The sequence below is a fragment of the Anneissia japonica genome, unplaced genomic scaffold (assembly GCF_011630105.1).
Source record: "Anneissia japonica isolate Jap-2015-1 unplaced genomic scaffold, ASM1163010v1 scaffold287711_len853857_cov187, whole genome shotgun sequence".
Classification (NCBI taxonomy): Eukaryota; Metazoa; Echinodermata; class Crinoidea; order Comatulida; family Comatulidae; genus Anneissia; species Anneissia japonica.
The window spans coordinates 454,885-477,663 of record NW_022753410.1 but is presented as its reverse complement, the minus strand read 5'-3'; the positions used below and the strand labels follow the sequence as shown (position 1 = coordinate 477,663).

Sequence of the window (22,779 nt, the reverse complement as noted above, 5' to 3'; positions counted from 1 at the left end):
CATATATGGGGATAATCACATGTAGATCTATTCTTGACAGCAGGCAGATCTTAATTACTGATATACAATACTGCCTGTCTGTCTGTATTGAACCAACACATTTTTTAACAGGTTGATCAAGTTGTTTTTCTGTAACGTAAGTGTTTGAAGCTGCCTGTTTTCATGTGAATAGTACTTCAGGATATTAAACAACTGTTTCCCAGTATCTGTTGCGCTCACAGAATAGTAACGCCCGGCTAGTGGGATCCATTTTCCAATTCTATGACGTCTCACTAACTGTTGATGGATTATATTCGGAACCATTATACATATTTCTCTAACTTCCTTACGTTGTAAAAAATAATAGAAAGTTTATTCTACAGGGACTATTCATTAACGTGTTATTACTCCCTCTGCTGCGAGTGGTTGCCGTTCTTTTGATGATTGCTCTGTGATTTTAGGCTTAAGAAATTGAATTTCGAATGTATGTACGCACATGGCAAAATGCCCAATACGTTATGTTCACATGAGGCAATTGACCGTTTTGAAAGGTAGTTTTCGCCAGTGACGTAGTCGGGGCGCGGGGGGGGGGGGTTGATTAGCCATGGGAGCAGCGGCTCCCCCCCACCCTCAATTTGTACACTGTGTTAAAATGTGCTTGTTTTTGAGCCAATACAAATTTTTCCTGGGATCATTCAAAATGAATACTTATAAAATACGTAAATATGCATCAGTACACGTTATACATATAGGACGAGGCCTGCTATAATTATAACACATGCCTAAAGCGTGATTTTAAGAAAAATCTATAAATTCCAGGCCAGGTTATTTAATATACAGAAATGTGATACTGTATGGTTCAGTTTGGTTTCTTTTTTCCTTTTGCAAGCTTCTTTAATGTTTGTTTAATAATACCAGAGAACAGTTAACTGTTCCCGGATAATACTATAGTAGTAGTAGTAGTAGTAATAATAATAATAATAATAATAATAATAATAATAATAATAATAATAATAATAACGGCGATGATGATAATGATGATGATGATGAGGATGATGATGATGATAGTGATAGTTGATAATAATATTAATAATATTAAAATGTGAAGAAAATTGTGCTAAAGGCTACTAAACTAAAAATAAAGTTGTGATTTGTTGATCATAATATTACAGTATATTTAAAGCTTATTAAATTATAGTTAGGCCAAGTTGTCCTGGATATTATGTAGATGCCTGATAAAAGTACATGAGAAATTTGTTGTCGTTTCTGGCCACGTACCATACTATTTCCTCACATTTTCGCACCTCAACTCCAACCATGGTGAGTCTGAGGTGGGTGTCGACTCACAAAATGTCCTCCCCTCTACCTTTAAAAACAGATCTGCTTTCACCTGGGTATGACTTTAAACTGCATCGAGTCGGCACCTGACTCAGAGTATGTCTTTTTACTGCTGAGGAGAGCGGGCATACATTTGTTTTTAGGATGTGATCTGGTTTTTCATGCCTCTTTTTCGTGATTATGACTATTTTGGTTAAGAATTAGTTAAGAATATATTCAAATTTAAGTCTAAGAGTGTAATTTCCGGCCATCTAGAGGGTGCCCTAATCATAAATTTTCTTACCTCAGCCCCAACCATGGTGGGGCTGAGGTGGGTGGTTCATCAGTCCGTGAAAGTCTCCCTCCCTGAGTCACCTCTTTTTCAAATTCCTGGATACCCTACTGTTGATTTATTATAATTATTGTTGGGCATACTAATATTATTTATGATGCGTCTAATGCAATTTTCATCTCTCAAAACAGTCCATAAAACGTTCAGAGTGCGCTACTTCACAGGGGTCCCCCCCAGACCCCGCCGAGGTCCTACGTGCCTCGCACAACGGCCTCCCCCTTTCAAAATCCTGGCTACGTCCCTGGTTTTCGCTAGCTTAAAAAAACGATAACAAATACGGTTACGTCATCAAATGTTCAGACACCCTTCCCCTACAGTAGCATATCTGTGACAACGTCGGCGCTTCATACCTTTTGCCTGAATCAAGGATCATACTCAGCTCGTACAGCATTGTTATGATATTTTTTTAGGCAATGACGATAATAATAATGACGTATTCTTATTCGTTATCCTTTTCGTAGGGTTGCAAAATTTCCCTATTAACATAAAGTAGTTCAATTAATTATTCTTTAATAAAAACTAGAACGTTTGAATTATTCAAACAAATTTCAATTAACACTACTATGCCCTATTATTCAATACAAAAAAAAAAATAAATAAGCATAGACCACCTTTTTCTCTCTGTATATACAGTATATTAATTATTTTTAGGCAAATACATCTTGTAAATTATGTGTCTTATATTTATATATAGGCCAATATAATTTAAATTTGGTTTGCTTCCAAGCATCGTAAACACATTTTAACAGATAATTAATAAATGTATTAAGAAACACTTCCATCTGTAAGGTCATGCCTACCTCACACTGTGCAACAAAAAAAAATCACAGAAATGACAAAAACAAAAACACTCACAAATTATCATTAGAATAACCATTATTATCATTATCTTAAATAATAATTATCGTAATACTGATGATGAGGACTATAATTGTAATATTCTTAATAATTTGTAATGATTATCAGTATTATTAGTTATGTCATAGCGTATTACATAGCCTAGCGTTTTCCAAATATTAAACCACTTTTTAATAGCCCTGGTCACTGGGAAGCAGAAACAATTATCACTGCTGCATCCACAAGTAAATATGTTTGTCTATAATTATCAGAGCTGAGTTAAATGACATTACCATCACGGAGTTAACCTCAGGAAATTAAGTGCTCATCCTTTATGGCAATATCGAGTTGAATATGCGGAGATACCAATAAACACGTGCTTTGATCTTGTTTAAAATTTCTACTGGACAAGCCTCGTCCAAGTATCGTCAGGACATTGCGTTGACAGCGGATATCATCTCTGAAGAGCACACCCATAGGGAAAGAAAAAATGGAATTTTTGTCGTCTGCTTTCTCCCCCGTGTCCTTGTATCCTAATAGTTTTTACTAAGTAAAGATCAGAGCTGCAATCGTCACATTGTCGTGGAAAGCATAAACTGCCACGAAGTCATTGAAAATGATTTGACAGAATTACGAATTATGAATTGGCGAGTTAGGATCAGATGAACGAAATTATTTAAAACAATTTTATTGAATGCTAGAAAATGGATAGACTATTTATGAGGAATTTAGTGTGATTCTCTCAAATCATTTTAATGTGATCATTTTAATGATCGGTGACTTGCAAATCGTTTCCGTATATTATATATGATGGAATTTGTAGCTTAACATAAATCATGAATGAACTGTAACCGAATAATCATTTGCACTGTTATATTATAATATATTATAAGTAATCAGATTGTATGTAATTTAAAACTAAAATAGCTACCGTATTTAGCGAGGTAGCGAGAGTGCGAATGTGCAAATGATTACTATATTCAGTGGTTAGGAAGCTTGCTTAATTATTAAGTGGTATAAAATAACATACACAAGATGAAAAAACAATGCATGGTATTTATAATGAAAATAGACATATCGTTGTCCTATATAAATTGAGGATCGAAAGTGAAACTTTGAAAAATAATAAAGACTGGGTCTGTTCAAAATACTTCTTGCAAAGAGGCAAAGAGTATTGCTGCAAAATAATAACCTAAATAACCTGTCCAAATAACCCTTGTGAGATTATCTGTAACTCATGACTATTATATATTTTTCATTTTGGTCCAAATTCAGGTCATAGTCGAGTTTTAAAAACTTAAATTATCATCAGCCCTGTAAACGGGGCTGCGCTCTGCGCTACATCAACGATATGGATTGTACAGATAAGAATGTTTTACTTACATCATTGAAGAATTCTTGCGGGCACACTAAAATAGTGACACGTATAAAGAAACTTCATTGTTTAATGTTTAGTCATAATACTTCGACAATTAGGTCAATTCAATTTATCTATAATTATTTGATTTTTTTGTATTGTTGTTTTAAAATTTATTTTTATGTTTATGTTGTTATATCGAATAAAGAAAATAAAATAGACCATGATATGATTTTTCTTTGTTTCATCCATTATTTACACGAAACAAAACATACACAAATACAGTACTGTAAATACATATTTAAAAAAAGGTTACAGAAATGTTAGGTGTTAAAAGCCTCAAGACACAATAAGAGCAAACCTCCATTTTACGTTTCAGGCAAGTTTTTTTTCTAGGCCTATATTGACTGTCCTTCTTGCTCATGTTCATTGTATTTCTTTTTTTTTTTTAAATATTATCCTCTCCATCACATCCGGTTTATTTAGTAGCAATCTAAGACAAATAAAATAAATTTAAACTTAAACGTTATAGAATTATTCATTTGTCATAAACACAACTTTAAGTGTCCCTTGGAGTATGGACTTTAAAATCCACAGAGGTACATATGCGCAACATTTGCGGAGTGTAATCTCTAGCCACCATGACCACTCTTGCGCATTGCCAAGTTCAGATAACAGTGAACATTTTGAAGGATTCCAACAGTTGGAAAATCTAGTTTTATTATTGTGTAGTAGTTTTGTTTTTATAGTTATGTGTTGATACTCATCCAAATCAGTGTCTGTAAAACTCAAAACTACATCCAGGACTAAGGTCATTACTCTCGAACTCTCGAGTTTTTTTGTTTTTTTTTTAATAACAATGAGCGACCAAAGCACGTTTGGTGCCATGGGACTATGTCCTCATGATTGAGTGAACATTAATACGATGAGTGCATTTGAATGAATCCTGAATCGTTTGAAAAGTTACAAAATATAGAGACAATATACAGAAACAAAGAAACAAAAACTGGAATGTTTGCTTTAGCTTTTTAAAATGGAAAGTCATAAAATTATTTTACACGCTTTATATCAGGTTGTTACGTGACATTTCACATTACATTTCCTGCGTGACGACCCTTATTTTCAAACATAGTTGATCAGCTTTTAGTCATAAAAAGTACTTCAATATCTTAGTCTACTGAAGTATATCAGAAAATATCAGTTGGAGAATTAAATGTTGAAAACTACCTTGGCCTTAGGCAGTGGCGTATCTACAGGGGGTGGGGATCGCGGGGGCACACGCCCCCCAGTCGTCCCCCAAAAAATTACGGTCAAGTAGTTCACCTAAATCACCTAAAATCACATTATTTTGCGAATTAGCGCTTCTCAACTGATCACCGAGCCCCCACTTCACTTCGCGCCTCCCCATCAGCCCCCCCCCCATTTCAAGACGTATAGATACGCCACTGGCTTAGCTTTACTCATATTAATGAATTATATTGAAATAAGATCTATTATAGGAGTCTGTTACGATTTATTGGTAGTTCACCGTACCAACTTGGAGTTTTAATGTCAAAGATGTATTGTCACACATTCTCAAATTTCTCTTCAATTTCAAAGTCATTTGACCACTCATTGTACGCTAAATCACGTCTACTTTTTATGGGTGTCAACACCTCGCATTAAAAATAAAGTGCATATAAAGTATGTTATTATTATTTTTTTTTCTGTGGGTGTAAACCTGTAGGTCCAAGGTTTATTCCTTATCCCACTGTACAATTTATTAGATGGCCATTCTTGCATATATTATAAATAATAATTAAATAATTATTAAATGCAACTTGATTTTTCCCACAGAGGTCCTTGACTCGCAACTTCGAGACTATCTATTAATCAAACCGTACCGATCAACATCGGAAGGAAAGTATATCTCAAAATTATTAGACGCTGAATACAAGCGAGGAAAAAATGAATTTGAAAGAATAACTCGTAAGTTACGGAAGCGCAAACCACGGGACATTGAACCTCTTCAGTTTCATTTCAATCTAAATTCTACAAGGCATGAAAATGAGATAGTTTTAAATGTTACCGGTAACGATCGCTTGGTGGTACCCGGTATGAAAGTTAAATTCTTCAGAGATGATGGAACATCATTTTCTAGGCTTGCAAAACGAAGATGCCACTTCAACGGACATATTCCTGGAGACGATAGGTCCAGGGTTTCTATAAGCACATGTAATGGCATGGTAAGTTTATTTTGTTAGATTTCGCCGGTGTGCATGGTATACAGTTATTTTGGTCTTCAGAACAAATTTCTTGTCTGCAGAGATTCACTCGCCAATTAAAGAAGAGCCAATATTGTATTCAAGCAACAATCCTTCAAACTCATTGTTTCTACAGAGTGGTGGAAGGGTTTGGACAAGTAGTGCACTGTGTGGTGAGGAATCTTGGGGTGTCTGTTTGTGTATATACCTATACTAATTATCGGCTGCAGTAAGTCGTATAATTTGATAAATATTAATTACAATCTTCTTCAATACGTTTTCTTCTGCCAAATGAAAACAACAATATATTGAAACAAAGGTTTTGTTCTAAATATTTTGGGCTTCAGTCTTTTTTTCATTTGGCAAAAGGAAGAGTTAAATACTTTATTTTTATCCTTTGATTCATTTTCCCCCATCAGATGGGATGGATTTATATGGATGATCAACATCATCTCATTGAGCCTTTAGATGTCGATGGTCACGAAGAGGAGCAGTACCATGTGTTCTATAAGAAAGCAGATATAAAATCGACAGCTCATTCCAATAAGGATGGTATCACTTTAGGTGAGTACTGTTAATAGGCTATGTAACATACATTATTCACCCAACTAACAATTTGACGTTTTAATAACGTTAAAGTTTGGGTGTGCAAAACATTTTTGTAGACTACGGTACTCCTTCTGGTAGAACCATTAACGCGTATTTAGGCATGAAGTATTTTCTAAGTTAATAGTTTCATGAAATAGATTATAATAGGTCTCATAATTATGTTGAATGTAAAAGCAATAATATTACTTGTAGAAAACATATCCGACGGTCTTTGTCAAAATTGACCACTACTAATACATATTGTCAAAACCATGTGACGTAAACTTTTGTAAGAGGATGAAAATAAACAGTGGATTAGATGCGCAGCTAATGTCAATGCGTCAAAACTTGTGCGTCAGCGTTTAAAACGTGCTAGTCTGAATCAAGAGTTAAAGGGATAGGCCTAGCACATTTCTGGTTAGATTTTAATCTTTTCCGAATTCATGTCTATCGAGACAAATGCTGAACCAGGACAGAATACATTTCTCTTGCACAAAAGTTGGCTCCAGAATATTTGATACGGTTGCGTTGTCGTCTAATTTCAAAATTACAGCAACAAAAATGCGAGCGCCCCTTTAAAAATGTCAACTTTACTATGAAACGTCGCTGGGGCATAGTTACCCTAGTTAAAGGCTTATAATATTATTAGAAAATTACGTATACCTTCCAAATAGGAAGGCGACCGCATTGTTTAATTTGATAGGATTAAGTAACTTAACATCTTTAAAGGGGTAGATCCGTCTGCTTATTCGACAATTGTGCATATTCAGTGCAATCTAAGGTTTGGTTCACACTAGATTATTTAGACACAACGCAAGCAACGCCAACTAGGCGCAGCGTTGCTTGCGTTTGCTTCAACAAGTATAAATTAATCTATTACTACTACTACTGCTAGTGTAAACGGAGCTTAACGTTCAATGGACACGTGTAAGAACTAACGCGACTACGCGTAGTTTCATAGGCCGTAAGTTGGCGCTGGGGAGCTCTATAATAATTTCTTGGGTAGGCATGTACAGGGGAAAAAAACTCAGGGTCTTTATTTTAAATTTGTCATAGAACCTAAACCCCCCACCCCAATATTCTATAAAATAATACATAAAGGAATGATTACGGATCCCCTGTAAGTAAACGCGTAATACTGTTGAATTTCTCTTATAGTCGGTCACGTGTGGCTAAATTTCGATTGCAAAAATATATTACGTCATATACTAATTGGAGACCTATTTCCTCAGACACAGATTTCGAATTTTAATTTACCCTCCCTTTGGAAATCACGTCAGTCGGCCCCTTGTTTCCTTCCTTCTAACAACAATTCTGTTACTACATAACCTATGCATTTTCCCATCGTGTTTCGCTACTGTTGCAAGACATAACAGAGGCATGCACGTTTGAAGTGTTTATGATTAGGAAATGAATTTTTAAAATCACTTTAAAGTAAATCGACTGAGATGATGGTTATGGTTAAGATTGTGTCGTAACATGTCGCTCCATTCTCTACACAATTTTATGAAACAACGCATTCATAAAATGTAAACATTAATGATGTTCGTTATGTCGATGGTGATACATGGTAAAGTTAATCACAGTTTAAAATTAGTTATTTAATAACAATATTCTTCAGAAATACTCATATTATTGATAGGCCCTATACGAATTGCATATTATGCCTATCTGTCTTAAACATAATGTATACTGAAAAACAGGAAAGTAATTCATAACATTTAGAAGTATTCATTGCGTTTACTCATTAGAAATATAATGTGGTTAATTTATCACCCCAGAAACAAGAATCTTTCTTTTTGATAAATATTAAAGTAGCTTATTGTACCAACGAAATTATGTTATAATTAAAATTGAGCCCTCATGTATTATTCTTTGCATGTTCAAACATCCTAAGCTCATCCATCATTGATTGGCTATGATGCAGAGCGTAACCTCTCTACACAAGCGCTCCTTGTCTGTTATGCGCGATTTTGCGATTGTGACGTCAGCACACACAAGAGCCAATTTAAGAAACAACACTAAAAATGATCCTTCCTAAGGAATATCCTTAATCAATCTCTTTGATTTATTGGAAAAAAATCAGTGTTTTACAACGTGTAAAGTAATATTTCTTTGCCAAAATATACCTGTCTCTTATACACATCTAGATGTGTATAAGAGACAGTATATATATATAGTATGGACACATCACACAAATTTGTCACATACAATTTAATAGCGTGAACTAAGCTTTAGTGAAATTATACAGTTATTATAATAATAGGCCTAGTACAGTACACACCAGAGTTTACCCCCTTCAGAGGTTGTGGGACATCGCCAGTCCCCTGCCGTTGGGCATATTTTGGCGCCACCAATTTTGTTTTGTGATAATTTTACACAAGCAAGATAGAAACATTTCGATTAACGATAGGCATATACGGTACGGTACATGATAAATATAGTGCTAATGATAACTAAAACCTAATTTTCTTCATCGGGGTTGGAACAAGGTACTGTACTCCAATTATATTAGCGTTTAAGTTTTACATCATGATACGTTTTACTGCATGAGCTACATAATTCAGGTATTGCATGGGCATCCGATGTGGATAATGTTTTCTTCTCCAAGTAAAATACAATTTTAGGTTGTAAGCCATCTATGTGTATTACATGAGACCACCGTATTACCTAAGCGAAGAGAGGGGCACAAATACACACTATGACTCTCATTTCCGAATATGACAATCAATTGACATCGTTTCTCACATCAATTAATATCTTAAAATATGAGTTCAGGGTTAAGTGATTTTATTTTGATTTTAAACCGCAGCTGGAGTCCCATTTTTTTCCTAAATTGACACGACCACCGTATTTCTACATATAAAAAAAAATCCGTATTATTCACATAAATGGTAATGATGTTCTTAAAGCATTTAATACGAATGTCATAATGTCCGGTCGTCTCAAGTACTGGCCTTTATGAAAAGTACAGCGTAGACCAGTTTCCTCGCAAAATTATAGATTATCATGTACAGTATAGAAATCGAGCATTCAATTCAAACATTGATTTACTTATTTTTGAAAAAAATCAAATAAGTTATTTGAAAGTTAGTTGACATAGTGTAAGAGAGTATGTCTGACGAAAGCAACGCGAAGTTACCGATAACTCTTAACGAAATAAACATCCAATTCTGAAAGTAACTTTACTCTTATAACAATACGTACTTAAACATTAGAGAAATGCACAACACTTATAAATAGGAAGTTTTTGAAATCATAACTTAATCGTCACACATCACAATTTATCGAAATGTCTACATTTTTTTTTATTACAGAAATCTATAAATTTACTACCAGCCAGTTTAAAAGTCTAAAAGAATTAAGGAACAATACTACTAATGCGTCTTTTAATTATTGAATATTGTTTTCTAATTGCAATGTTCAATGGATCTTTCCGCTAAACCCCGCCCCTTGGATTTTGTTGCTAACGTCCTATAAAGCACTGAGCCTTGGTGTACGTAAATACGTGCGTTTGTGTGACAGCACGTGTGTTTTTAGAACGCTTACGTATTCCTGGTCCGTTCTGATTGGTCAGTTGTTAAGTTTGATTGACACTTCGGGGGAGAGATCCACTGAAATCTAGTGACTTACCTAAATATATAAAGTACCATAAGCATTTCAAATATCGAATTTTATTTGTTCAAGTTGTCAGCTCATCACAGACGGTATATCTTTAGGGATATGCTTATTATTATATACAACATTCACTTGACGTGCTTTAACACGATGGTTATTAGAGAGACCTAGTTACATGACCGAAGCGCATCTTTCAGACAAACTCTAATCTCAATATTTTATATACGATATTGCCTGCTGTGGATCCAATATTTCGAAAGAACTTATTGATCTGGCAGACCATAGCTTTAAATCTAATGACATTTTTTCTTAAAATTTACAATATGTTGATGTGAATTTTGTAAATTAATGATGGTTGCTAAAAGAGCATCTGCCAGTATTTTGAAGCATTGAATGTATTCTTCATTTCCGCAGACGATATTTGATTACTTTTGTAATGTGGCTATGATTATTGCGTACACAAAATTAATAAAATTAATGCTGTGCTTGTTTTATTTTTTTTAGGCTTTAATCTCCAAGACGATATGGTAGGCCCAGTAGAGGCGTTTTTAAATAAAAGAAAAAAGAGAGATATTTCGTATAACCAACAATACTCTATAGAAACATATGTAGTAGGCGACAACACAGTAATTGATATGCATGGCGAAGAGGGCGCAGAGCAGTATTACTTAACAATGATGGATATTGTAAGTTTCCTATTGCTTATTTTAACTTGACTAAAATTTGTTTTTACTTAATTTTACATAATTTCCACACGCATAGGCCTACATCATACTTGCTGGTGAGGCCATGTCCATCCTTTTATCTTTATTAAAAATTGAAACATGTTGAGCTTATAGTCATTGTGATTGACTCTACTTGGTCAGTTAAGATTTAAATGTTGGTGCATCTTTTATTTTAATTTCTTACAACATCCAACCAACTTCAAATGATATCCTCCATTTGATAATTCTTTGAAACGCGTTTCATTTTCTGTGCAGGTCCATCAAGCGTTTCAACATGACTCTCTGAAAGCGGACGTCCATGTGGTAGTTTCTAGAATGATGTTCCTCAATAAGAAACAGGTGAGCAGACAATACCGGTAGTAACGGAAAATCAAGAAACCTTCCTCATGAGACAGATGAAGATGTGTTGAGTAGGCTGTTCGAACAATATCTAACCGTTTAAGTCTACCAAATAGTATTGTAGGCCTTGATATGTTTAGGTCCATGCCAATTACAACATTCAAAGTCAGGTCTAATATACATTTAATAAAATCTTGTCAGTTACCCAAGTTACCTTTGTAAAGAAATGTTTCACTCACTAGGCAGGGCTACAGCCCCCCCCCCCCATCCCGCGGGGACGGTAGTTTATCACAGCCTTCATCTCTTAATAGTCTTTTATTTATTTATTTGGAAAAATAGTCCAATAAACTGATTGATAAGCCTTTGAAACCCCTAAATTTTCATATTTCCTGGCGTCGTCGCTGATCAAATGTAAATTAATAAGCAAGTTTGTTTTGGAAATTCTTTCCGTATCTACTTTACACGACTGACGTATATTGACGACACAAACCACATACACTTCAAAACTTAACATTAAGATTGACGGTTTTATATCACAGCCTCCATCTCTTAATAGCTTTTTATTTATTTACTTTTTATCGTTTAAATGAAAAATAGTCCGATAAACTGATTGATGACGAAGATCCAAATGTTAGCCGTCGAAATATCTGCGAACATTTCTCCACACAACACGTGGATGACGACTCTGATCCGGATCATTACGACGCCTTAGTATTTCTTACAAGAAGAGATATGGACAAAGCTGGTAAGAAGTTAGTCGTTGAACTTCGTGTATAAAATTCATTATTAAATAATTGACAAGTAATAACACAAATACCTTAATCTGATTTTTATACAGCAGCTTAAGTTAAGTCGGCTAAATTGGTGGTAGCCACGTAAGTGCGCCAATTGGCTCCTGGTTCAATTCTGTCGATGTTCACTTTTTGTGTATGCTGCACCTCTGAATGCAAGTTAACACATCATCGTTTGGATGCATGAGACTTGGCCCATGTAGCCTACATTAAAGACACTCTTCGAAAATGACAAGGGAATTGTTTTCTGTCGGCTAAATTGCCGCTATAAGAATCATACTGAAGACTTGGTTGGTCTCCTGAATCTTGGGTTACTTTCTATAAAAGAAAAAACGTAATAAATATTCGAATTCAATTGTAAGTTAGATATCGCACTATTACATTAACATTAATCAGGTCGTATTGGTGGCACACACATTGCTTATATTTTATTCAGGTATCGCACTAGTGAGTGGAATGTGCAAAAGGAAGCAGAATTGTGTAGTTGTTCGTGACCAAGGTCTCCCGGCAGCATACATTGTAGCCCACGAACTCTCTCATCTGTAAGTTTTATATTGAATTATTATTAAGTGGTATGACGTCTCCTTTTAATATGAGACTAGTGTTTGCATTTCTTTGCCAAAATATACTAAGCACACGGGAATAGGATGGAACTGTTTTGAATTTGTTGTTTTTATCAACAATCATCCAATTATACTTAGACTCACAATTAGGCCAATTCTTTATCCCCGGGCCATCGATGGTTTTTCCGCAGATCTTAAAAATGATGCGTGTCTGGGCGTAGGTCTGAACCTATTTTAGTATGTGATGAGTTCAATACAAATGCAAATTAATCCTAGTTTCCATTCTTTTTAACGATTCCTTTAATTGCAGAAATCTTGAATGGCATAAAGATAAACGTAGGGTCTACAGTATACCGTTTGTGTTCAGCTAAAACATGCCTAGTTTGTATTAGTCATATTTAAGCTGAGACAAATATAAATAAGGTATTAACTTTAATTTGAAAACATCAAGAGTAATAATTATTACTTGCCTTACGAATGTATACAATATAAAGTACAGTTTTATATTCTTTTACATAGACCCTTAACTTGACTGGTGATCATATAAAAAAATGTTTAAGCATCTATAAATCATTAAAAAATAATTTGTTTGATCTGTGTCTTATTTAAAGTTGATAACGGAAAAACACTATATGTTTTCTGTTTGTAACTCAGTAAATGTGGAAGTAGTAATTGAACACAGTTCAGCAAAATAAATTAATAGTTAATATACAATCATTTTATAAAAATAATCATTCGCCAAATAAACATGTTTCTTGATACAAGTTGATCCTTAGTAGGCGTTTACCCTGGCATTTTAGGAATTAAAGACTAATAGACTGCTTAGCAATGATTGTGCGTCGCATATTATTTATGTATGTCTTATCATTCAAACATAATTATTTGATACTCTATTTCGAATTAACCTTACACTAGTTTCTGTGTTACTAAAGCCCTAATGACATCAACTTAAGATATTTGTTCTGCGAATTTAGGACAAAAACTTGGCATTTTAACACGTGTTAATGAACAATCGGTAACTACTTGTTGATTATGTCTTCATATCAGCTTCATTGCAAATAGAGCCTTTTAATCTAGGTCCCTACAGTAAATAAATAATATTAAGGTTGTAGGTCAAATCCCATGATGCAGCAAAAAATAAATAAATAAATAAATAAATAAAAATAAAAATAATAAAAATTGAAATTAAAAAATAAATAAATAAAATAAAATAAAATAAAATAAAATAAAATAAAATAAAATAAAATAAAATAAAATAAAATAATAATAATAATAATAAAAACAATCTAAATTCTTTTCTACTCAATAGCCTACAATAAGCCTAGAATGGTGATTCCATTCTTGTCAAAATGTGTAGTTGAGTCATCAAGGCTTCAATGGGGCCTACATCATCAATCCACCTTGTATGACTTGGTTTAAACTGGAGCAAAATGGTAAAGATCACACTAGCAGGCATCAATAGCAACAAAAAGAGGCTTGACGCAAACCTTGTTATTGGTTCGATTCCTGTTATCTCATTCTACCCCTTGTGTAAGCTGCTAGTTTTCGGCTTTAGAGCCTTGGCACAGTGTTTGCGGTTGCGCGCCTAATTGATTTCACTGAAAGATATCGTGGTGACCGTTGTGAACAGCCCTTTACTTGTGTTGGCGAACACGCCTAAATTGCTCTAGTGTGAACCGAGCTTACTAGGCGAATGGCGTTGCTAGCTTGCGTTTGCGGACAATCTTTTGTATGAGCGTACCTTTACGCGTAGTCCTACGTTTTTTGCCTGCTTAATGAAAACTTGTTTTTGTATGGAACGCCAGAAAGTGCAACTTTCAAACACAATCGATTGTCATTTGAAAAGTTGTAACATGACTTTTTTATTCAAGCTATTTTATAGTAGTAATTGTTTCTTGCAGGTTAGGCGTAGGCCATGACACGTCAAAAAATAACTGCTCAGAAGCGGCTGAATCAGGCAGTATCATGGCACCATTAGTAATTTCAAACTATGAGTTACATTTTTGGTCGAATTGTACTAACGATTTCCTTGAAAAAAAAATGAGGTTAGTACAAACATGTTAATACATAATACTATTTTACTTCATTGTTATTACTAAACATTATGATGATGACGATGGTTATGATAATGATGATGATTATGATAATGATGATGATGATGGTAATGGTGACGATAATGAGACTGTAGCTTTTTTGTGAATTTAGTGCTCACCCTCTACTATCAGATTCTTCAGTTCAAATCCTCCACGAAAGGTCAGGATTTATTTTTGTTCATGACTATTAAACTCATGTTCTCCTTGAGTCCACTGATATGCGAGGAGACTTAGAAATGTAATTAAGACTTTTTAACTAAGTATTCGTCCTGTTTTTGCATGTAGTTGCTGGTTGAGATGTATGAAATTTAATGGATAATTATACACATGCATCATTATAACATGAGTTGTTTTGCATATTCTTTTCCAGCACGTTTCCATGTTTACTAGACAATCCATTTAGAGGGGATTTTTTTGAACCGGTTGCGAATCCCGGCTCATTGTTTACATTCGAAGATCAATGTCGGTTTATACACGACGAGAGATTTGGGGCGTGTCCCTGGGCTATTCCTGCATATGGGGTAGGTGTACTCATTAATTATACTAAAAATACGTACAGTATGAGCAAATTTATGTTTATATTTAATGTCAAAACACTAAACTAATAAATAACATAATCATGTATAAGACCTAATAATATGATGTATAAATTACTTGAGTCTTGCGTACATAGATTGATCCCTGCTTTACACTTATGTGCTCCGATCCAGACAACGCAACACTCTGTGCGCATGACCACGCCAACTCCCCGGCTCTAGATGGTACGGCATGCGCTGATGAAGCGGTAAGTTGAAATCAAAGCTACATATTGAAATGTGTCTATCCGAATTAAAGATTATGCTACTTGATACATTACATTCTAAAAAAAGAACCCCTCAAACTGTCGACTAAAACATTGAGTTGTCCATACGGAATCAGATACGTTATCAAAATTCGAGATAGATTGAATCAAACCAATTAAGTTTTCATTTGATTTAGGCCCTACATAATTTTACTACAAATTTACTGCCGGCCAACTTAAAGGGTCTTGGGCAAGGAATGTATGAATGATTTTTATTAATGCGTCTGTTAATTTACGAAAAAAAAAAGTTTTCAATCGAAAGCTAATAACTCAAGTATTCAATTATAATGTTAAGGTTTAGTAGTTCAACACATTTATCTTTAATCCGCACTCATAAATTATCAAAAGCCAAGACGAACGATAGCGGGCGCTCCGTCTTTTTGACGTGAAAAGTTGCGATGACAGTTAATGGCGAAGGGTAATATGACAATCATTGCATGAACGTTATAAGGGCTAACAAATGCTGCGTTGAAGAAGAGCATGAGCAGAGCGATATTTGATTTTTTCTTCGTTTTATGTACTATTAACCAAGGCCTAATTCTAGGGCCAAGGAGACCGTCGCTCTCCCCGCTCAGTTTTTTTGGGGTTGAAAGAACCGTGACCACATGACCGGCTAAACAGCTTCCGTTAGGATATCAGATCTATCAATAATTAAAGCTCGAAAAGTGGCTACTTCTTTGGTAAACAAATATATATATATTTTTAGCTAAAAACTGATCCTAGATTTTTGAGATTTTGGTTTGTATGACTTGTACAAGATTTGTTGACCTAAATAGGTCTACTTCTTTATATTATCATAACAACAGAAGAGTTGTTTCCTTTTGTACATGTGATTACAATAAACCAATTAATCATAATTAACTCTACAGTGGTGTCAAGCAGGACAATGCACTTTTATGAACCAGATAAACGGAGGTTGGACGGAGTGGACATCGTGGAGTGACTGTTCGTATCCGTGTGGTGGCGGTGTTACAGGCAGGACTCGAGAATGCTCAAACCCCAGGTGAGAAATGACCAGACAAACCCGTCATGTTCTATGTCTTGAAATAAAATGTCGGTAGCAGTTACTTTATTTCTCTAATGACTCTCTCCGGATATGAGTGAGCTAGTTATACATAAAATACAGTATTTTGATACAAATTGACGTCTTACTTACAATGAAAGATTTTTACTAACATTGATTATAAAAGAGTGCAAGTACAGTGCAAGTACCATCCAGCCAATAGTCATAAGTTAACGTGAGCACACTCAAATATACGACTGACATAATTAACAGGTCATTTAAAACATGGAAATATATATAATATAAAGTTTGAAAATCTACTTGATACAATCAATTTGAAAATACTACTGGATTTATAATACATTTAGAGATATGTTAGGTTGGGACGGGTACGACAGTATTTTTCTTTTATACCTTATGTAGCAATATTTACATGTATTACTAGGCTAAAATTTCGAAGGAGGTTCTTGACAGTTTTAGGATGTTTATTTTTGACTTGGTGATCCCATTCTATGTTTATTTGATGACCTTTATTTATTATTATTTATGGATATTCATACTTTTTTTAGTAGATATTCATACATTTTATATCCTAAAATACTGAATAAAGACTCATTTGTCGTCATTTTAATGTGCCACTGGGTTCTTCATCATGCACTTATGGATATTCATCCGTAAATCATATAACCCGGGTGATCATTGCATCGTACGTACGAACGACCGTCGTACGACGAATCCAACTCTGCTAAAATAAGCGATCCGTTGCGCGCGCGTCGTGGCGTTGCGTTCCCCATTGTATCGCGTTGGAAATATGATTGCAAGCCAATATGGGAACTGTATAATTTAGGCCTGAGTCAAGGATTATTATTATTTTCTAAAGCTGTACTGATTTAGATTTGTCTGTCTATACAAATAAACACTTACAAAACTGTAAGCTAAATTCAGACGGAACTGAATCTTACTTTAATATACCGCTCGTCAACTGCTGTCAGTGTTTAACATCATCAATTACCTTAATTAAATTACTCTAAACATCAATACTAGGATAATCAGGAAAACACTGAACAAATATTTTTCAAATGATATTGGTCATTTAATTTAATGACGTCATACGGATGCGATGAGTGATTGACTTATTGCCATTGGGAAAATCATGTCCATCTGTTACTTTAGGCCAAATATTGTACACTTCTTTTCTATTGGTCAGATGGACAAGGCGCTTTTGCCTCTCAGAGGCTTAATTGTTATCAAGCTATTATTACGCCTATTATTAGGCCTTCGATTTTGATTAAAGTAACTATTTACAACAATATTATTATAACTAAAAATAAGTTTTATATCAATTTCAAATATCATCAACCTCATGTACCGTTAGAAAACCTAAACACCGCTCTTTAATATTTACTGCTATGAACCACAATATTGCTCAATTTTAATTTTACCGATATTTGTCAACCTAAATGGAAATTAATTGGTTTTACGAATTGAAATAATAAAATATGAATAAAAAAAAAACAGCCCTGAAAACTAATTTTAGTTGTAATGCATACCCACAGAGCAAGCGATATTATTTGCCAAATTAAATACAAATGGGAAATAGGTAATTTCCAACCTTCTTACAGATTACCTGCTTCTTATTCAAATAAGATTTCCACAGAGAACCGTTCTGATAGATTAGTGTAGTAGGCCTACGCATTGCCCGGCAGGCGATATGTTGCAGACAGTGGGCGGGAGAAGCATGAATTTATAATGATGCGTCAGAAGCCTAGAATACAGTACATGTTATATGACTACTGTATTTAACGGGTTTCCGTTAAGATTTCTTATATTTTACGTGTTACAAATTGTAATCTCGGAATGTTGCTTATTAATGTATAATAACTGTAGGTGAACTAAAACGAAGGGTAGACTAAAAATTAAACAGGGCTACTTAGTTTTGGATAGGGCACAATCGGTATGGTACTAACAATAATCCAAACGAAAAATGTTCAACATATTTTATCATATAAATAACGACCAATAGATTTCCTTATTTGTATATTTAAGTAGGTTATTAGCTTTCTGTAATAATATACTTTGGGGATGGTAAATCAATTAGAAATTTTTATTCAGTAGCCGATGCCAAGAATGCGCGCATATCCCACAACACACACACACACACACTTATGTTTTCGACTGCACGCTCGATCATCATTTTCCTCCGAATAATGGTCGTCGTTTTGTGAGACATTGACGAGTCGAGTGGCCCGGACTGGTAAGGCAAGGGTGCCGATTTCAGTCGCTCCTCGCCCATGGTTCGGTTTGTAGAATCAAGTCTTCTCGGATAACGACTTCAAATACAGGTCCAGCATCTGGCTCGTGTGCACTTTAAAGACCCCATTGGATCTTTCGGAAGAGTGGGGAGTTACCCCGATATTATGGTTCATTTTAGTCCCTGTCGTTGTGGAATAACATGAACATGTAGCTACCATGAAGTACCTCTTTACGGCTGCTAGGTAGTCACTGACCACGCCCATACACAATTCACAATGACGCTGCAATATTTATGGGTTATTCTCCTACCTTTACCTTTACCATTTTCGGTACCTACATGCGGTGTGCCGAACATAACCAGACGCTCTGTGGCAATCATTTTATTAATGCTGTATTTCAAAGTAGACCTACCTTAATTCTATCTTTGATCCATTGTAAGTGTTCATTCATAATTTTAACTATTTTGCTAATCAATTCTGTGTAAATTTGTATAGGCTTAGGTCTCGTTTATATCATTCTTCGATTTTGCACATTCTTCGTTGCACTTGTATTTTTCCGAAGAAGACTGTTATGTCAATCATCATGTATTATTGGGGTCATTTGTATTTCTAGACCAGAAAATGGCGGAAGATATTGTGAAGGCGAGATGGACGAATTCAAAGTGTGCAATAAGGAGGTAGGTTGTATTATTTGAATGTTCGGGTATGTATGCAATAAAATGGTTATACTGCATTCAAAAGATCTCATCGTTTTTATAATATATTTAGGTTTCATACAAAGTACATGGTATATATACTGTACGATTCAAGTTTATTCACTCTATTATTGAAATAATACTGTCTATTATTCTTACACTACTGGATTCCACTACTTGTTTTTACAGTACAATTATTATAAATATACTAATTCTTTTGCATTTTGGGGGCTACTCACATGTTGACGGTTCTTTAGCCTCGGGGGCGATCCCGATAGAACAGAGTAGATTCGAGGGAGATCTCATTGTCCATTGTTAATAACTTAGTATTAAATGTTCATGGAACCTGGGCTCTCAGAATTACAAGAGTCTCCAGTTGGAGGGTGCGCTGTAGTTAATTCTCTGGGAAACAATCAGGGCAGCAACGTCTAACTGAGGAAATAGTGAAGAAGATATTATATGAAACCTTCCAGCAGTTTATTGCGAATGTCATCTTCCTTGAGTCTTGAGTTCACAATATTAATATTTTTATAGATATTAATAGACTACTGCGGATAATAAGTTTTAAAATTTCCGTTGTTGACGTGTGTTTTTGCTCTGTTCTTTTCTTCAGAAATGTAATGGAAAACCTGAAGACATGAGGGCGTTATACTGTGAATCTTTCGGTAATGAATTTTCCAAAGGGGACTGGAAACCTCACGAACTTGAAGAAGGTAAATAAAAGAAACCCACTTCTTTAAATGTCATTATATTTGTTAGCATGCTGTTAGTAATGAAAACATCCTGTTTACAGTGATGTAGAGATAATAAAAAAGATCGTCTTTATAATTCACCAAAATGGAGGTGTTTCTATATATCAAAGTTACCGTCATGTTCTCTATTAATATTCATTCATTGCGCGTTAATGAATGAAGCTTTTACCTGGTTTCCATGCTATCGCCGACTCCTTTGGAGACGCTGATTGGTCAGTTGAATCCGAGCGTTCCCGATTGCATCGGGGATAGCTAGCTACGTAGTGCAAGGATTTCAGTGAAAAACTGATGCTTGATGCTGATTGGTCGGTCCAATGGGGAGCCTTCCGATTGCGTCGGAGAGACTGCTGCTACGCAGTACAACGATTGCGCTGAAAACACTTTAGCGACAGTGTAGCGATTTTAAAGAAAGGGGGCTTTACGCAATATAGGCCTAACTTGAGAGTTTCTAATGGGGAAATCTAAGGGTGTATACCACTTGCAATAATGGTATTAGGAAGATCTTGGGTTCAAATCCCGATGGGATCAACGCGTTTTCCTGGGGTTCGAATCCGGCTAAAGACAACTTTTTTGTCATACAACTGAAAATGGAACTTTTTTGTTGAAGGGCTATGTTTGATTAAAGTATAACATCTTATATTCCTCTTAGGGCACTGCTAGATGTGTATAAGAGACTGTATATGTATATATATATATATATATAATTCTAATCAGTGTAACTTAATATAAATGGTCATTGATTCAACCTCAGATGATCGTCAGTGTATGGTGACGTGTGAGAACCGTGATACTAACGAGGTCAAAACGTTCGACTTCTTTATTAGCGATGGAGCGCATTGTTCGTATGAGAATCCATACGGAATTTGCGTGCAGGGATTTTGTCGGGTATGTAATAAACGCACTCTTCTTGTTAGGTTTTTACCTAATTGACATTATTCCTATCTCGTTTTGTTGTTGTTATTTATATTTATTATCATTATCATCGTACTTATCATCACCGTAATCATCATCAAAATGAATGTTATAATCATAATCAATAATAATAACTTGGCCCTTTTAGCAGATTTAGGTTCAAATTCAGATAATGTATTACGTCAAAATGTCGGTGTATCATGATAACTGGTTTCGACAGTTCAAAAATACAAATAATACTTATTTTCTACATATGCATGGATATGATGACAGTGTTAAATATTGATTTTAATTGAATTGGATTAAAAATTAAATTGCACGTAATGAGTTTTGGGAATTATAGGCCTACTTGGCAGTATTAGTAGTAGCAGCAACAGTAGCAGCAGCAGCAGCAACATTAGGTTAATATGTAGCATACTTTTATTATAGTTAATAGAAGTAATCGAAAATCTATCAAACCCACTTATTTTCTTAGAAAATTGGATGTGATAAGGAGTTTGATTCGAATATGATGGAAGATGATTGTGGAGTATGTGGAGGGGATAATTCTCAATGTCAATATCCTAAGGAAACATACACGGATACATTGGACACACGTAAATAATTATTTAAACTTTATTATTGTTTCATAACCTGTGCAATAATTTAAAATGCTAAAGGTTGGTTTATATTCCCTCATGGTTAGGTGCGTTGTAGTTTACGGCCCGCGAGTTCTTTTCATTTGTGGCGCCAGTGAGAAAGGCTGTACTGTGTGTAGGCCCCTATGTGGTGGGAGGGGTGTGTTGGGTTTAGGTGGTGTGCAGCAGAATATTGACGTCAGGATTTGCCGACGAGGGGGAGACGCCCCCGACGAGAGCAAAATAGGCTGCTGATCTGGCGTCACTCAAAATCTTTTGAAAGTGGTCTAGGGGAATTTAAGAGTTTCAAAGGATTACATTATTTAATTTATTTTAGAGTCTACTATAATATGTAGAAGATACACTGGCGCCACCCCTGGTGTACAGCCATCACACCATCCACACCCCTGCCTAACCCTCCGCCGGGGAGAAAAAACAATTCGTCGGAGAATTGTAAACCAAGTCTTATAGTATAGTTCTAATCAAAGATGCGGATTATATGAATGATTTGGACTATTGTTTTTATCATCATCGTTAACATCAACGTCATTATCATCATGATTCTCATTACCATCATTCTTCATAGTTTACATCATTATGATCACAATCATATCATCATCATCATCAATATCATCAGCTTCATCATCATTATGTAAACTCGTATACAGGTTCCTTTACTTAATGTGTACTAAAAATTTTTCAGAAATAAAACTTATCGCTCGAGTTCCCTCTGATGCTCATAACATTATCATATCTCGGCCGTACGATGACCTGTATGACATTGGTAAGAATGGTGATCATTGTTCATTTCTCAACATCATTTTGTAATTATATTTTTATGATGTATTCAAACCATAAAATGTGTATTATTAAATTTGTTAAAAGCTTAAGCTTTTATACAATAC

General features: G+C 34.9%; 1 protein-coding gene across 1 annotated transcript in view; it reads left to right on the top strand.

The window, feature by feature from the left end:
- LOC117122866 (A disintegrin and metalloproteinase with thrombospondin motifs 3-like) overlaps positions 1-22,702 on the top strand; it is a 32,029-nt gene extending 9,327 nt beyond the window's left edge. The window contains exons 3-17 of the mRNA XM_033268629.1: positions 5,679-6,067; positions 6,505-6,649; positions 10,796-10,977; positions 11,272-11,355; positions 11,953-12,100; positions 12,583-12,688; positions 14,611-14,754; positions 15,173-15,323; positions 15,476-15,586; positions 16,513-16,646; positions 19,512-19,575; positions 20,207-20,306; positions 21,097-21,230; positions 21,733-21,853; positions 22,578-22,702. Of these exons, the coding sequence (XP_033124520.1) occupies positions 5,679-6,067; positions 6,505-6,649; positions 10,796-10,977; positions 11,272-11,355; positions 11,953-12,100; positions 12,583-12,688; positions 14,611-14,754; positions 15,173-15,323; positions 15,476-15,586; positions 16,513-16,646; positions 19,512-19,575; positions 20,207-20,306; positions 21,097-21,230; positions 21,733-21,853; positions 22,578-22,702 (2,138 nt within the window). The remainder of the gene's footprint in view (positions 1-5,678; positions 6,068-6,504; positions 6,650-10,795; positions 10,978-11,271; positions 11,356-11,952; positions 12,101-12,582; positions 12,689-14,610; positions 14,755-15,172; positions 15,324-15,475; positions 15,587-16,512; positions 16,647-19,511; positions 19,576-20,206; positions 20,307-21,096; positions 21,231-21,732; positions 21,854-22,577) is intronic.
- Positions 22,703-22,779: the final 77 nt, after the last annotated feature.